Here is a 13,723-nt window from a genome sequence, read left to right as displayed (position 1 = left end):
GGCCCAGCATCATAGTCAGGCAGATGAGGTATGTAGATCATACAGATCTCTCTATCACTGACTGTGTCTGGAGAATTAACCATATAAACCCAACTTCCAAACTCTGTTGTGAAGATTCAACAAGCAGACACATGTAAGACTAAGTGCCAAGCATTAGGCTAAGCGCTCCATAAATAACAGATATTATCACATATTATTATAAGATCAAACATCCTCAGGCTCAGGTTATGAACACAAGCAGCAATGACTGATCAAAACTTTTACCCTGTACTCCTAAATGATCGTCCTAGAAGGCTTCCCATTCTTCTGAGTCTTTGTGAGGAAATGTTGCATATATGTGTAACTCATTACCAAAGAATGTTGCAGGGTTTCTTTGGCCTAGGAATTGCTAGAAGCCTTTGAAATTTGATGTGAAAAATTCACGAAGTGAGTGTGAAGTGCCGCCATCCTGTGGTTGTTTCATGCAATGTCCTTTCCTGAAACTCTCCCTGGTCCCTGGAACTTAAATAGCACATTCATTTCCATAGATCCCCATTAGTGTTGCCCAGAGTAAAAACTCTGTGTTGATTTATACCAAAATGACACAGTGAGCCAAAGGCTGGGCAAAAGAAAAGAGGAAGAGATGCTATAGTGTATTATCCTTCCCAATGGCCTCTCCCGTTGCGGAGCACAGGCTCCGGACGCGCATGCTCAGCAACCATGGCTCACGGGCCCAGCTGCTCCGCGGCATGTGGGATCTTCCCGGACCGGGCCACGAACCCATGTCCCTTGCATTGGCAGGCGGACTCTCAACCACTGCGCCACCAGGGAAGACCTGCCATGTGGCTTTTTAAAGCTGAGCCTGGAGCACACTTCAGACCTGCTGCCCGTGCAGGACATTTTCTCAGCTGGAACTTGGTGAGAAATCTGTCTTGTACGTCACCTCCAAACTAATCTCCAATCAAACACTGCTTTATGGAGAGTAAGAGTCTCATCAGACCCAAGCCACTCATCCTGGCCTTCATTCAAGGCTTCTTACATCCTGGATCTTACATGCTAGATCCTTTAGTCTTTTGTCCAACTACTGACCAGAATGGATCTTACACCTCTTGCCTCCACTCTCTTTCCACCCTCCATCTCCAAATTCTTCTGTGAATACCTAAATTCCCTCCTGACCCTGAAATCTTCCTCAGGAACCCTGGTCAGCCTCCCACGGTGAAACATCTTAGCACTTGAAGATGAAGTCTTCAGTGAAGTCTCTGAAGGAAGAGGTCATGGGTTAGTACTACTACCACTTTTATTATCCTCCCAGATCTCTGCATGGTTTATCCGCTTAAGATCTCTACTCAAAATGTCGCCTCTTCACCAATGGCCTCTATAAAACAATGCAACATTCCTTAACACGTACCAAAGCCTGATGTCCTACGTATTTACTTGATTTTCTGTCTCCCCTAGGGTGTAAACTCCATGGTGGCAGGGACTTGGTTTTGTTTACAACTGTACCCTCAGCACCTAAAAAGATACTTGGCATGCAATAGGCACACAAAACCTCTTTTTTTTTAAGTACACTTACAGTACCTTCACACTCACTTTTTTTTTAGTATTTATTTATTTATTTGTCTGCGTCGGGTTTTAGTTGCGGCACGCAGATCTCTGTTGCTGTGTGCAGGATCTTCCTTGTGACATGTGGGATCTTTTAGTTGCAGTATGTGGGATCCTCAGCTGTGGTATGCAGGATCCTCAGCTGCGGCATGCAAACTCCTAGGCGCATCATGTGGGATCTAGTTCCCTGACCAGTGATCAAACCAGGGCCCCCTGCATTGGGAGTGTGGAGTCTTAGCCACTGGACCACCAGAGAAGCTCCCCCCCCCTTTTTTTTTTGGTGAATGGAAAAATTGATTCTGTAGCTTCTTGAACATTAACAGTTATAGCTGATTCCTCATCCACAAAAGAGGATGTTAGATCATATGGTCTCCAAGGTGCCTGCTAGCTCAAAACATACCTATGTTCTCAGGGGCCCAAAAGAGACCAGCTGAATTACATTGCTTAGTCTGGGTTCTGAGAAGATGAATAGATGCAGCTTTGGGCTCATTTCTCTGCTCACCCTCCCACCACCCCCACCAGTTCAATCTTCCTGTCTGTGAAGTGTCGGCAGACTAAAATGAGTCGCCTGGGCCTCACACACATAAAATGATGCCAGCTGTCAGGGCCACACTGGCAACTTAAAGAACTAGTCTGACATTGACAGAAGCTGGAACAATGCAATCAGGATAGTAAATCTGAGGTGAGGAAATGCAACAGCTTGTGGCACCCCAAAACTGTTTTGATCAATAGCATCTTGCCTCCTCATCCAAAAAGTAAGTAGTGTCCTTTCCAGTGCAAAATTGGATGCTACCAGGCAGTGATGGGTGGCTGGGGATTTTCTAAGAGAAAGAGGAGGAAATAATGCTTAGAAAGCAGCAATGGAAAGCAAGGCAGACTTCAACCTTTAACACCCATCTAAACAATGTGTGGGTCATAGAAGCTATCATAATGGAAACTAGAATAAATTTGGAATTGAATTATAATGAAAGTATTGCACGCCAAAATTTGCGGAATACGGCTAAAGAAGTACTTAGAGGGAAATGCATATTGAAGGAGAAAAGTTTAAACCAATGAACCAACATTCATATTAAGAAATGAAACAGAACAGCAAAATAAAGCCAAACAAGTAGAAGAAAGGAAATAATAAATATAAGAGCAAAAACTAATTTAAAAGAAAATAAACAGACAATAGAGAGATTCAACAAAATCAAAAGTTCATTGTTTGAAATGGTAATAAGATTAAAAACTTTCTGACAAGACCGATGGAAAGAAAGTAAAAATAAATATTAAGGATAAAAAAAATCACAACTACAGATGATGCAGAAAACATAAAAAATTCTCCAATTGAAATCTATACTATAAAATGTGAAAGCACAGATGAAATGAACAAATTCCCAGAAAACTATAACAAAAATGGTCCAAGAAAGTAGAAATCCTGAATAATCTGTGGCCATTATAAATTTGAATTAATAATTTAAAATATGCTTTCAAGACCTCTTTGTTCTTGGTGTTTTGCTGGTTTATTACAATGGGTGAAAGCCTGGATTTCTTTTTATTTATCCTGCTTGAGATGCATTCCTGCACCTTTGGATCCATGCTTTTCATCAGTTCTGGGGAAACTGCATCCACCAGCTCTTCAAATATTGTTCTTCCTGGTGATGGTTAATTTTATGTTGTACACTTGACTGGGCTGAGGGATGCCCAGATAGCTGGTAAAACACTATATCTGGGTGTGTTTGTGAGGGTGCTCCTGGAAGAGATTAGCATCTGAATTGAACTGAGTAAAGCAGATGGCCCTCCCAAACGTGGGTGGTCATCCTCCAATCCGCTGAGCACCAGAACAGAGCCAAAAGGTGAAGAAAGGGCACATTAGTTCCATCTCAGCTTGAGCTGAGACATCCATTTCCTCCTCCCCTTAGACATTGGCACTCTGGGTTCTCAGGCTTTCAGTATCAGACCTGGGTCTGTAACATCAGCTGCCTCCACCCCCATTCTCAGGCCTTCTGGCTCAAACTGAATTACATCATCCAGCTCGCAGCCTGCAGACCAAGGAACTTCTCGGCCTCCATAACCATGTGAGCCAATTCCTATAATAAATCTCTTATCTATATTTATATCTATATCTGTATCTATAGCTATATCCTATTGCTTCTGTTTCTCTGGAGAACCCTCACTAATACACTCCTATTTATCCTTTCTGCTTTCTGGGCAGAACAGAAGCTAGATTCTCTCATTCCACATTCTATATCTCCTAATCGCTCTTTCACCTCTTTATCTCTCTTTGTAACGTTCTGGATAAATTATTTGGTTAGATCTTCCAGTTCACTAATACTTTCTTAAGCCATGCCTAATTTGCTAATGAATCGATGCATTTCTTTTAAATTTCAACGAGTTTTTCATTTCTACAAATATCATATCTGTTCACTTCTGCCCTGCTCCCCGAACATGGCACAGATGAAGCCGCATACCTCAAGAACAGGAACTGGCAATCCTTTTGCATAAATGGTCAGATAATAAATATTTTAGACTTTGTGGGCCACATATAGTCTCTGTCACAATTTTTTTTTTATAACCCTTTAAAAATGTGAAAATCATTCTTAGTTCTTAGGCCCTACAAAAACAAGTCACAGGCCAGATTTGGTCCCAGGGTCATGGTTTACTGACCTCGCTCTAGAGGTCCCACACTCACCCCAATGCAATGGTCAGTGCAACACAGGAAAGCTTATAGAGCATTCATGAGGGAAAGGTTAGGATAAAAGTTCCTCTGGTAATGAGCCTGGTCCTCTCAGCCTACGAGTGGCAGGCAGATGATCCCAAAGACCACGCCTGCCTCAGTGAGGAAATACACTGGTGCCACATGGCATGGAACCAGTAGAGGCCTGACATAAGGAGACCCAGAGCTCAGAGATTTCAAGCACCTGGCTGAGATCAGTGTGTCTCAGAGGACAAAGTACACAGGTCCAGGGGCCAGTCCAAAGCAGCCATTTTATAGCAGGGATTGATGGGGTCCCAAGACAGCACCAGATCCTGAGCACAGAGAACTGAGACACAGAGATCCTGAGCACAGAGAACTGAGCCCCCCTTTTGCCCTGCAACTAGGGTATGAGAATGCTCCCATAAACCCTAGTGCAATTTTTTTTTTTTTTTTTTTGCCGTACGCGGGCCTCTCACTGTTGTGGCCTCTCCCGTTGCGGAGCACAGGCTCCAGACGCGCAGGCTCAGTGGCCATGGCTTACGGGCCCAGCTGCTCTGCGGCATGTGGGATCTTCCCGGACCGGGGCACGAACCCGTGTCCCCTGCATCGGCAGGCAGACTCTCAACCACTGCGCCACCAGGAAAGCCCCCTAGTGCAATTTTGAAAAGATCTGAAGAAGAGAGGAAATCTGAAGGATTCTTAGCAACCCCGTTTAAACCTGAAACAACTGAGATAACAGTAACTGGCAAGTTTACACACTGAACATATTTTACAGGTTCCAACAACATTTAATCAGTAAACTGTCCATCTACTGCCACTGGAAGTTGAAAAATGAAATGCAAAACTGTTTCCTGTGTGAAACAAATGTTTAGAGGTGTTCTGTCTACATGTGCAAGTTAATGGCTAACATGATAGAAATGAATCAGAGCAGCTGGGTGTATAAAAAATGGGGTTTTAGTAGATTTTATGGGAAGTGATGGGAGAACTGAGACTCAACTGAGAATAGGTAAAATGAAATATTGTGATAAAAAAATGTATCACTATTTATTGATAAGGGGGACAAAAGAACAAGATGAAAGTCCACTAACATTCGTTCCTACTACATGCCAGGTACCACATCTGTGTCACATACTAGCTACCACACCTCTGTCACACCTGGCCTATGTTCAGTAAAATGTTTGTTGACAGGATGAATGAATCCTCCATCTTCATTCTGCAAAAGAAATGAAAACTCAGGAAGGTTGGGCAATTAACATAAGGTCACTTTGTAAGTAGCAGAGCTGGGATCTGAACCCAGGTTTGCTGACTCATTCATATTCACTGCTGCTTAAAAATCATCCCCAAATTTGGTGAACCTAACAAACAGCCCAAAGGCAAGGGAGATATGGTCTTTGACATCACATGCTACAGAGATGCCCATGGAGGTCAGGATTATGAAGTACCAGGGAAGATAGTTTAGTAGAGGGAGGTAAAGAAGCCAAAGAAATATTCTTACTGTTTATACCATGTCCCCATCTAATCAAAAGCTTTTCTGCCTCACTAGTGGAAGTGCACTTTTCTTCCTCACTAGTGGAAGTGCACTTTTCTTCAGCCACCTCTCTAAGTTAGCAAAGTATGACTCTCTAAGTCAAAGTATGACTCTGGTTAACTTTCAGCTCAGTGACTCTCAGGCTTTCTGTATTTAATCCACAGAAGTGTGCATTTATATAACTTATATATATGGTATATATATTTGTATATACATGTATATGTGTATATTTACATGTATACATATGTATGTTTGAGACAAAAGTTTTATAAATCAATATTCCTTACTCTATGTGATGTATTATTATTTCATATATTCTTTCATCCTACTTTTTTCATGCTGGCCAAGAATGTCTAAATTAATTCTGCAATCCCATTTCAACTTCTCCTTTGAAACCCCCTACCTTAGTAGATAAGCACCTGTAACCCCAGGAATATTTAGGATTAAGTACAGAAGTACGAAGTAAATCAGTCATAGCATTAACATTTTCCATTACATTTTTTTAAATTTATTTATTTTTGGCTGCATTGGGTCTTCATTGCTGCGAACTGCTTTCTCTAGTTGCAGCAAGCGGGGGCCACTGTTCGTTGCAATGCGCGGGCTTCTCACTGTGGTGGCTTCTCTTGTTCTGGAGCATGGGCTCTAAGTACGTGGGCTTCAGTAGTTATGGCATGTGGGCTCAGTAGTTGTGGCTCACAGGCTCTAGAGCGCAGGCTCAGTAGTTCTGGCGCACGGGGGCTAAGCTGCTCCATGGCATGTGGGATCTTCCCCGACCAGGGCTCAAACCTGTGTCCCCTGCGTTGGCAGGCTGAGTCTTAACCACTGCGCCACCAGGGAAGCCCTTCCATTACATTTTGGAAACTTCTATTTAATTTGGTAATTATAATGTTTAAGAGAATTTAATATTCTGATGTAATAGATTAATTTTGCAATTCCATTTTAAAATGTGAGATGGAGTGACTGATTCAGACTCATGACTGTAAGTGGATACATGTAACAAAATTCAAGCACATTTGCAAGCAATATTGAGACTATGCGATTTTAAGATTTTAGATTAAGTAAAGTTTATTAGGTTTTAAGAGTGAGCTCAGGGACTTCCCTGGTGGTGCCGTGGTTAAGAATCTCCTGCCAATGCAAGGGACACAGGTTCGATCCCTGGCCTGGGAAGATCTCACATGCCACGGAGCAACTAAGCCCATGCGCCACAACTACTGAGCCTGCACTCTAGAGCCCGTGAGCCACAACTACTGAGCCCTTGTGCCACAACTACTGAAGCCTGCACGCCAGAGCCCATGCTCCACAAGAGCAGCCACCGCAATGAGAAGCCCACGCACCGCGAAGAGTAGCCCCCGCTCTCTGCAACTAGAGAAAGCCCTTGCGCAGCAACAGAGACGCAATGCAGCCAAAAATAAATAGACAAAATAAATAATTACAAAAAAAAAGAGTGAGCTCAGTAATTGGATCTTGTCAAATAACTGCATTGCTTAAGAAAATACCTTAAAATTATAAATGCACGTTAGCTGTGGGAATTTAAGTTATAAAAAAATCCCCTTAAGATGACTTACTTTTAAATTTACCAGCATATATACCACTTTGGGGTAACCAGGATTTGGATTTATAACTCTAATATTAATTATTAAAGCAAAAGTAATTTCAAAATAGTCGCCCGAGTGCCCAAAAGCTGCCCCGAGGACACGGAAGCAGCTCCAGTTCACTCGGAGCTAACCGGGTGTTAAGAATTTAGGGCCGTGCACTAGGGCGAGCGACACGTGGCCCCGCAAAAGGAGCAGGGTTCTGCAGAAGCAGGGAAGGAGAAACCGACCTAGGAAGAGGTGGGATCATCGTTCTTTCTTACTTCAGCGCCTGACGCCCTTATTTTTAAGAAGAAATAAAAAACAATTTAAAAGCACGAAGCCAGCCACTAGGAATCACGATGCCTCAGGGTCTGCGCCAGCGCACCCCAGGCCCCGCTTCCGTCCCGGTAAGGAGGGGAGGGCGCGCGGACCCGGGGCTCCAGACAGGGTCGTCCCCAGTGCCCGGCGGGGCCGAAAGGGGTCATGAGGTCGCCTGGGTCCAGAGATCCCCGGCGCTGAGGACAGTGGGCTCCGCAATAGTTTCTGCCCGGAAGGATCGCCGCGGCCCGCGCGGGGGCCTCCAGCCCGGATTCCACAGAGCTCTGCTGCCAGTAATTTACAGGATGAAAACATGAGGGATTGGACAGTTATCCGGAAAAGAGCCTTTCCAAACCGTTTTGCCCCCTCGGCCCCGCGCGTCCCCAGCAACCAAGCCTCAGCCGAGGCCGGAAAAAGCGCACTCGCGCCCCAGCCCTGCGGGCCGTACCACTCCGGCGAACCCCCTCCGAAGGCGCGGAAAGGTACAGTCCCCGGCCTCTGATTGGCCGACGACGCGGGGGCGCGGCCTCCGGAGCCTGGTTCTCCGCTCCAGAACCCGCTCGCCGCAGTGCGAGCCGGGCCAGGAGCGAGCGCCATGGTGAGGAGTGGTTGCGGGTTGCCGGCGAGGCGGAGGCCATGGTTTGGGCCTGGGTTCTGGCCGGGGCCCGGGCCTGCCCGGGGAGCGAAGCCAGGCGAACGCGGGGGCCGCGCTGACGCTCGCGCCCCGGCTCCTTTTCCAGGTGCTGCTGCACGTGCTCTTCGAGCATGCGGTTGGCTACGCGCTGCTGGCGCTGAAGGAAGTAGAGGAGATAAGCCTGCTGCTGCCGCAGGTGAGTGGACGCGGTGGGCTCTCCCGGCCGCGCCGCAGCCCCTCGGGCAGCGCGGGCCCCAGCATGCACCGCGCGCTCCCACGTGGCCGGCCGCGCGTTGGGGGGTGCGCTGTGCGCTACAGCTCAAGAACAGGGGGTGCCTACCTGCATTCGTGATTAGAATCGTGTTAGAAGCATTTAAGTCTCCCGCATTCGAATTTGTGTGCACTCTCTACAAAATGCAGATTTTCATATTTGCGTAAAGAGCAAATAAAACTCTATATGAAAAATGCAAAAATATAAGAAAGTAAATCTCCCGGACTCCACCCCGTACCGATGAAGCGGAACCGGGATTTAGGGCCCGTGATCCGTTCATATTTAAAGTGTTCGGTTGGTCCAGACCTGCAGCTGCTTTACTGCGCCCTAGAGGCAAGAGGGAGGGAAGGAAACTACTCATCGTCTTTCTCTCCCCCAGGTGGAGGAGTGCGTGCTGAACCTGGGCAAGTTCCACAACATCGTTCGTCTCGTGGCTTTTTGTCCCTTTTCCTCTTCCCAGGTTGCCTTGGAAAATGCCAACGCTGTGTCTGAAGGTGAGTTTGCCACTAAATATTTTAGGGAGATAAGCCTGCTACTGTTAACCTTTTAAATTGCACACTCTAGGATGTAGGCCTTATTTCTTGTGGGCACTGTAGTGATAAATGATTCCTAAATGAAATCTGGCTGGGGTGGGGGGACTGGTATAATACTAGACCCAATCAAATGTGGTTTTCTGCTACTTTGTTCAATTGATTTTGATACCAAAAGCCAAGAGAAAGAGGTTTGGTCCCAGAAGGTAAATCCAGTACTAAATGCTCCTGTTGTGCTCCAGGGTGTTTTTTAAGCTGTCAGTAATGTATTTTATACTTACGTTATTGGGCACGAGTTGTGTTCCTCCCATGGTTGATGCAGGCTTTGCAGTGATGACCTGAGTCTGTCAATCCCCTGAGTATAATCACTGATGTCTCCATGTCTCTGAGCAAAGCCTGAAGGGGAGGGCTCTAGGCACACCATCCTAGCATGCTCTGCAAGACCAACGTAAGATCAGTCTGTCAGTGATCAGTTGAGGGGACAGGATTCCTTTTTATAATTTAAGCATCCTTCAGCATGTTAGTGGGATCTCTGTTCTTTGCCCTGAGGTGTTGTTCATGAGGACCTCCGCCTGCTCTTGGAGACTCACCTACCATCCAAAAAGAAGAAAGTGCTCCTGGGGGTTGGGGACCCCAAGATAGGTGCTGCTATACAAGAGGAATTAGGGTACAACTGCCAGACTGGAGGTGTCATAGCCGAGATCCTTCGAGGTGAGACCATCTATTGACATTTTTGAATTCTGGGTGGGGGTGTCTAGAAACTCATTAGGCTTAAGGTTGCTTTTTGGAAGCCCTCCTGCTTGGCTGGTGCCCGTGGGTGCAGGAGCTAGCTCAGCCCTTCCTTGCTCACAGTGTTGCCCTCCTCCAGGAGTCCGTCTGCACTTCCACAACCTGGTGAAGGGTCTGACTGATCTGTCTGCTTGTAAAGCCCAACTGGGGCTGGGACACAGCTATTCTCGTGCCAAAGTTAAGTTTAATGTGAACCGAGTGGACAATATGATTATCCAGTCCATTAGCCTCCTGGACCAGCTGGATAAGGACATCAATACCTTCTCCATGCGTGTCAGGTAAAGTGCAGGGGTGACCCCTTAGAAACAAGGTCTTGGGTCTGTGGTTTAGCTAATTTTGAATCTTGAAATCAGGACTGGCTCCTGTGGGTAGAACCACGTGGGGTGGATCTGGGCCTCCTGGTGCTTACCACAGGCTGTGTTCTTACACTGACTGTATAGAAAGAGGAGGCAGAGTAAACGCACCTCATATACACCTCAGCCCAGGCCCTTTGCCTGGTCTGTATTGTGAATGGGGGGACATGGAGTTGAGGTTTTGGATCTGATTTGTTCCGGTTTCCTCCAGGCAAAGAGTAGATCTGGAGAGGGCTGAGGCTATAGCTTTGAGACATGGCAGCTGGGCCATGGAGTGATTGTGGCTCTTTGCAGGGAGTGGTATGGATATCACTTTCCTGAGCTGGTAAAGATCATCAATGACAATGCTACATACTGCCGCCTTGCTCAGTTCATTGGAAACCGAAGGGAGCTGAATGAAGAAAAGTTGGAGAAGCTGGAGGAGCTGACAATGGATGCAGCCAAGGCTAAGGCTATTCTGGATGCCTCGCGGTCCTCCATGGGTCAGTATAGAGCCTGGCAGCCAAAATAAGGTACAGGGCTCTGAATACTGGGCTCCTGCATTCATACTTGATGTCCCTTAGGCATGGACATATCAGCCATTGACTTGATAAACATCGAGAGCTTCTCCAGTCGTGTGGTGTCTTTGTCAGAGTACCGCCAAAGCCTACACACTTACCTGCGATCCAAGATGAGCCAAGTAGCCCCCAGCCTATCCGCCCTAATTGGGGAAGCGGTGCGTCATGGGAACCAAAAAATGGGGGATTAAGGAATTACCATGTATATTTGTATTGCTGTATGTCCTGACCCATCATATCTTCCTCAGTTGTACTTGATGGGGAGGAGGTGAAGCAGGATTATGCAGTTGGTAGGTTGGCAATCCCAGCTTCTCTAATTCCTTGAATCCTTCTCCAGGTAGGTGCACGTCTCATTGCTCACGCTGGCAGTCTCACCAATCTGGCCAAGTATCCAGCATCCACAGTGCAGATCCTTGGGGCTGAAAAGGCCCTGTTCAGGTACCAGTGAGGGCACCTGCCCACACTCAGGTGCCACTTCTGGTGCCCACTGCTTGTTTGGGGATCACGGTGATGGTTGCCCAGGGCTCCCTGACCTGTACAGGCCTCTGCTATGGGCGTGATGGCCAGTCCTGGTGTCTGAGTGATTCCCTGGGCCCAGCACAGGGACCAACTTTCCAGGTCAGCGACATTGGATGCCTTCCCTCTGCCTCTGGGAGTGGTGGCTTGGCATGAGGTGGGGTAGAGACCCATCCCAGCCTGAGGCTTACCTGGAAACAGGGAAGAGGGGAAGGGAGGCGCTGCCTTAGCTAACGCGGTTGAAATTTCTGATCTTAAAACTCTCCGCTGAATATTCTTCTCCCAGAGCCCTGAAGACAAGGGGTAACACCCCAAAATATGGACTCATTTTCCACTCTACCTTCATTGGCCGAGCAGCTGCCAAGAACAAAGGCCGCATCTCCCGATACCTGGCAAACAAATGCAGTATTGCCTCACGAATCGATTGCTTCTCTGGTATGGGTGGGGAAGTTGGCAGTTGGGAGGGAGGGAGGCTGACTACCCTAGCAGCTTCTACAATGATGGCAGTATTTTTCGTCAACAGCAGTTCACCTAGTGAGTGTTGATAACTTTGGGTCTGAGTGAAGCTGAGGGTAGAGGGAATACTGGGGGTGGTGAGTAGTTTGTCCCTTTAGAGACTGACGTGCTATGTTTACTTACATGCATATCCAGAGGTACCAACCAGTGTATTTGGGGAGAAGCTTCGAGAACAAGTTGAGGAGCGGCTGTCCTTCTATGAGACTGGAGAGATTCCACGGAAGAATCTGGATGTCATGAAGGAGGCAATGGTTCAGGTCAGTTTGGGTCAGGTCAGGTGGGGAGAACCAGAGCTGGCTGTTGGAGTTGATGAACTGTCTTAGCCTGACCATGTAGAGTGGAGGCATAAAACTGATTTAATGAGCCTGATCCAATAAAGCCAAGAGAGAGACCTGGGGAACCAGAGGTCTTCAAGCCTTCTCAGCACTTTTCTTTGGCCAGGCAGAGGAAGCGGCTGCTGAGATTACTAGAAAGCTGGAGAAACAGGAGAAGAAACGCTTGAAGAAGGAAAAGAAAAGGCTGGCTGCGATTGCCCTGGCGTCTTCAGAAAACAGCAGTAGTACCCTGGAGGAATGTGAGGTCAGTAGTAGACAGCCCTTACCCCTGGGTGAAGATCTTAAGCCATAGGACAGAAAACAGCAGAACAGAGGATATGCCACCTCAAGTCAAGGTCTGGAATACAGGCTTTTGGACTGAAATAAGGATCTGAAACCTCTAAAACTACCTCTTGATTCTATAGGAAGGAGATAGGTGCTGAGAGAACTCGCTCAAGAGCCCAGAGCGCTGGTTTGTAGCAACACCTGTTCACTGGGCTAGTGTGTTCTGTCCTTGGCTGCTTCCCAGGAGTCCTCAACTGTGGGTAGTGTAAATTCCTGCTCTGCTTGTTCCCAGACATATCTAGAAATGGTAGCATTTCATACTGGGGGTTGAGGGCAGGGACGGCTCCAGTGTGCTATGTTAGAATCATTCTCCCTGGGATTGTCGTTGTGCCCAGTCCGCCAATGTTTCAGGGTCCACTCTGGAACTTGGTGTCATGATTCTTTTGCAACCAGCATGGTAGGGCTTTCTGTAAATTACTTATTGGGCTTAGATAATTGTGTATTCTCCCTACATTTTAAGTGATTGGCCGGGGCGTGGGTGGTGGTGGTCTTACTGGGCTTAGATAATTGTGTATTCTCCCTACCTTCTAAGTGATTGGCCGGGGGGCGGGGGGGGGGTGTCACCTTTGACATGCATTTCCAGAGTTAGAGCCATACAATTTAAAAATCATCCCAGAAACACTGGACAATTTTAACACCATTTCTATCCACCAGTCTTTCTGCCCTGGGTACTTAACAGCTGGAATTCTAACGGGGTGTGTGCGCGTGTTCATACAATGGATGACACTCTTTCATGCCCATTTTTCCCTTTCGGCCATCAGGAGACAAGTGAAAGACCCAAAAAGAAGAAAAAGCAAAAGCCCCAGGAGGCTCCTCAGGAGAATGGAATGGAAGACCCATCTGTCTCCTCCAAACCCAAAAAAAAGAAATCTTTTCCCAAGGAGGAGCTGGTTAGTGATCTTGAAGAGACAGCTGGCAGTGGAAGTCTTACCAAGAGGAAGAAATCATTCCCCAAAGAGGAACCAGATAGTGACCCTGAAGAGTCAGGAAACAAGAGGGTCCCCAAGAAAAAGAGGAAATTCTCTTCCAAGGAGGAGCCTCTTAGCAGTGGACCTGAAGAGGCTGCTGCCAGCAAGAACAGCAGCTCCAAGAAAAAGAAAAAGCTCCGAAAGCTATCCCAGGAAAATTAGAATGGACATTTCCCTAGTAGGGTATAACTTACAGAGATATTTCCCAGCCCATCCCCTATAGCCCAATAAAAATAAAAACAAATTCACGAG

The 13,723-nt window shown here is 46.8% G+C and overlaps 1 protein-coding gene, 1 long non-coding RNA gene and 5 other non-coding genes across 8 annotated transcripts; 6 read left to right on the top strand and 1 right to left on the bottom strand.

Annotated features, from left to right (window-relative positions):
* Window positions 1-5,265: 5,265 nt before the first annotated feature.
* On the bottom strand, window positions 5,266-9,611 carry LOC137207622 (uncharacterized). Of its 2 annotated transcripts, XR_010935183.1 has the most exons (4): window positions 9,395-9,611; window positions 8,653-8,765; window positions 7,609-7,962; window positions 5,266-5,471 (listed from the first exon to the last, which is right to left on the bottom strand). It is a non-coding gene; the product is annotated as an uncharacterized lncRNA (long non-coding RNA). The 2 variants fall into 2 exon arrangements; XR_010935182.1 differs by lacking the exons at window positions 8,653-8,765; window positions 9,395-9,611 and having other exon boundaries at window positions 7,609-8,646.
* Window positions 8,198-13,719, top strand: NOP56 (NOP56 ribonucleoprotein). Its single transcript, XM_067707671.1, has 12 exons — window positions 8,198-8,276; window positions 8,419-8,508; window positions 8,963-9,077; window positions 9,663-9,824; window positions 9,982-10,180; window positions 10,550-10,737; window positions 10,819-10,970; window positions 11,150-11,250; window positions 11,615-11,763; window positions 11,980-12,101; window positions 12,286-12,423; window positions 13,265-13,719. Exons 1-12 carry the CDS (start codon window positions 8,274-8,276, stop codon window positions 13,631-13,633), a joined length of 1,788 nt encoding a protein of 595 aa, XP_067563772.1. The 5' UTR covers window positions 8,198-8,273; the 3' UTR covers window positions 13,634-13,719.
* LOC137208250 (small nucleolar RNA SNORD110) lies at window positions 9,439-9,506 on the top strand. Its single transcript, XR_010935569.1, has one exon. It is a non-coding gene; the product is annotated as a small nucleolar RNA SNORD110 (small nucleolar RNA).
* Window positions 10,295-10,426, top strand: LOC137208241 (small nucleolar RNA SNORA51). Its single transcript, XR_010935560.1, has one exon. It is a non-coding gene; the product is annotated as a small nucleolar RNA SNORA51 (small nucleolar RNA).
* On the top strand, window positions 11,313-11,398 carry LOC137208248 (small nucleolar RNA SNORD86). Its single transcript, XR_010935567.1, has one exon. It is a non-coding gene; the product is annotated as a small nucleolar RNA SNORD86 (small nucleolar RNA).
* LOC137208233 (small nucleolar RNA SNORD56) lies at window positions 11,821-11,892 on the top strand. The gene has a single exon (XR_010935553.1). It is a non-coding gene; the product is annotated as a small nucleolar RNA SNORD56 (small nucleolar RNA).
* On the top strand, window positions 12,146-12,216 carry LOC137208232 (small nucleolar RNA SNORD57). Its single transcript, XR_010935552.1, has one exon. It is a non-coding gene; the product is annotated as a small nucleolar RNA SNORD57 (small nucleolar RNA).
* Window positions 13,720-13,723: the final 4 nt, after the last annotated feature.

Source organism: Pseudorca crassidens, chromosome 15, assembly GCF_039906515.1.
Source record: "Pseudorca crassidens isolate mPseCra1 chromosome 15, mPseCra1.hap1, whole genome shotgun sequence".
NCBI lineage: Eukaryota > Metazoa > Chordata > Mammalia > Artiodactyla > Delphinidae > Pseudorca > Pseudorca crassidens.
The sequence above is the reverse complement of the archived record's forward strand: the minus strand, read 5'-3'. Positions and strand labels throughout refer to the sequence as shown.

Bases quoted from the DNA above. Each gene is read 5' to 3' on its own strand.
- NOP56 (XM_067707671.1), top strand. The intron at 9,078-9,662 runs GTGAGTTTGCCA...CTTTGCCCTGAG, and splicing joins TGCCAACGCTGTGTCTGAAG to GTGTTGTTCATGAGGACCTC. The intron at 12,102-12,285 runs GTCAGTTTGGGT...TTCTTTGGCCAG, and splicing joins TGAAGGAGGCAATGGTTCAG to GCAGAGGAAGCGGCTGCTGA.